Source organism: Bufo gargarizans, chromosome 2, assembly GCF_014858855.1.
Source record: "Bufo gargarizans isolate SCDJY-AF-19 chromosome 2, ASM1485885v1, whole genome shotgun sequence".
Lineage (NCBI taxonomy): Eukaryota > Metazoa > Chordata > Amphibia > Anura > Bufonidae > Bufo > Bufo gargarizans.
The window spans coordinates 145,260,133-145,262,279 of NC_058081.1; the positions used below are offsets into that span (position 1 = coordinate 145,260,133).

At 37.2% G+C, this 2,147-nt stretch overlaps 1 protein-coding gene across 1 annotated transcript; it reads right to left on the reverse strand.

The window, feature by feature from the left end:
• Positions 1–345: 345 nt before the first annotated feature.
• LOC122925714 (olfactory receptor 2G3-like) lies at positions 346–1,293 on the reverse strand. Its single transcript, XM_044277060.1, has one exon. It carries the CDS (start codon positions 1,291–1,293, stop codon positions 346–348), a length of 948 nt encoding a protein of 315 aa, XP_044132995.1.
• Between the last annotated feature and the right edge of the window lie 854 nt (positions 1,294–2,147).

Here is a 2,147-nt window from a genome sequence, read left to right on the forward strand (position 1 = left end):
TATTCACACAGTCAGTGTTCGGTCAGTGTTTTCCATCAATGATTGTGAGCTAAAACTAAGTGCGGGTCTAAACAAAGAGCATGTGCAAATCTTTCTCATATACCTTATCTCTTTGTAGGCTCCAATCCTGGTCTGACCGAACACTGACTGTGTGAATAAGATTTAAATACATGGTATTTAAAATGTCGTTGTCCCCCATTGCAGCAAAAACAGCTTCCACTCTTCTGGGATGACTACAAAATGATGTCCTAATTTTATTTTGATCTACATTGTTTGTCAGCTAGATAGATGATGAACGGTAAATTGGAGAACCCCTTGTACTTGTATGTTAAATGCACAGTTTGCTTATGCAAAATCTAACATACTCTTGTTCCTTGTGATTTCTTTTAGTGATTTCTTTACATCCTTATTTCTTAAAGTGTAGATCAGAGGATTTAACATTGGTGTGATAACACTGTAAAACAAGGTGGCCATCTTGTCTTGGTTAGCAACATGGGTAGATCCAGGTCTTAAATACATTGAGAAAATTGTGCCAAAAAATAATGTGACCACAATAACATGTGAAGCACAAGTGGAAAAAGCTTTTCTTCGTCCCTTGGATGTGCTGATCTTCAGTATGCTGGAAATGATATAGAAGTATGTAACAATAATTAAGAAAAAAGGGAGCACAGCTACAACTAGAGCACATATGAAAATGAGTGTCTTATTAAGTGATGTATCTCTGCAGGCTAACTCTAACAAGATGGGCTCCTCACAGATAAAATGGTTAATAACATTTGGACCACAGAAAGGTAACTGTAATGTAAAAACTATTTGGAATATAGAGTTTGTTAAGCCTCCACCCCAAGATAGGACTGCCATCTTAATGCACAAGATGGGATGCATGATAGTAGTATAGTGTAATGGGCTGCATATAGCCACATACCGATCATAGGCCATTGCCAAGAGTAGATAGCACTCTGCTCCTCCTAGAGAAAGGTGTATGAACATTTGGGTGAAACAAGCAACAAAAGATATGGTTTTCTTTACTGATAAGAAGTTCTTGAGTATTTCGGGAATTATGCTTGATGTATACCAGATGTCCAAGAAGGAGAGATTTCTCAAAAAGAAATACATTGGCGTGTGGAGTCGAGGGTTGATGCTGCTTATGCAGATAATCACTATGTTACCTATTAGGGAAATAATGTAACATAAAAGAAAAACAAAAAATAATAATATCTGCATGTCCTGCTTGTTGGTGAATCCTAGAAGGATGAATTCGTCCACGGTAGTGGTGATATTCCATGTTACCATGACAGCAGTCTGAAAGAAAGTTGTGATTTATATCGATGGCAGGAACAATGAAAAGTACTTTAGTTAATCCGACTCTGGCCGACTCTGTCCAAGTATTTTAAATACAAGTGGAATATTTACTTACTTGATATCTGTACACAGCATAAACAAAGGATTAAAGCCCATTGATACAATTAAACAATTCAGCTAATTAGCTTGTCTATAAGAAGCATCAGAAAACACACCAAGATGCATTTTTTGTCTTTTTATCTGTATAGAAGACCATTGAGATGTTGTCTAACATAACACTCTATACAGATATTTATCTGCCCCTAGGGATATTCACCTGGGTTGTAATATTGTGCTGCCTGCCTACTACTCCAGGAAATTAAAATTAATTTAAGTAAATGGTATACTTCTCATTTGTCTGAAGGCAGTACACCAGTACACAAGGGGATTTAAAGTGCCTTGCAAAAGTATTCCCCCCCCCCTGACTTTTTTCGTATTTTGGTGCCTCACAACCTGGAATTAACATGGATTGTTTGAGGATTTGCATCATTTAATTTACAGAACATGCCCGCAACTTTGAAGATGTTTTTATTTTTTTATTGTGAAGCAAACAACAAATAGGACAAAATAACAGAAAAAGTCAAGGTGCATAACTATTCACCCCCCTAAAGTCAATACTTTGTAGCACCACCTTTTGCGGTAATCACAGCTCCAAGTCGCTTTGGATAATTCTATCAGCCTGCCAAATCTTACCACTGGGATTTTTGCCCATTCCTCCTTGCAAAACTGCTCCAGCTCCTTCAAGTTGGATGGTTTGAGCTTGTAAACAGCAATCTTTAGGTATGACCACAGATTTTCTATTGGAT

What these genes read in the sequence shown, in the direction of transcription:
- LOC122925714 (XM_044277060.1), bottom strand. Translation starts at nt 1,293, where the DNA reads ATGGTAACATGGAATATCACCACTACCGTGGACGAATTCATCCTTCTA.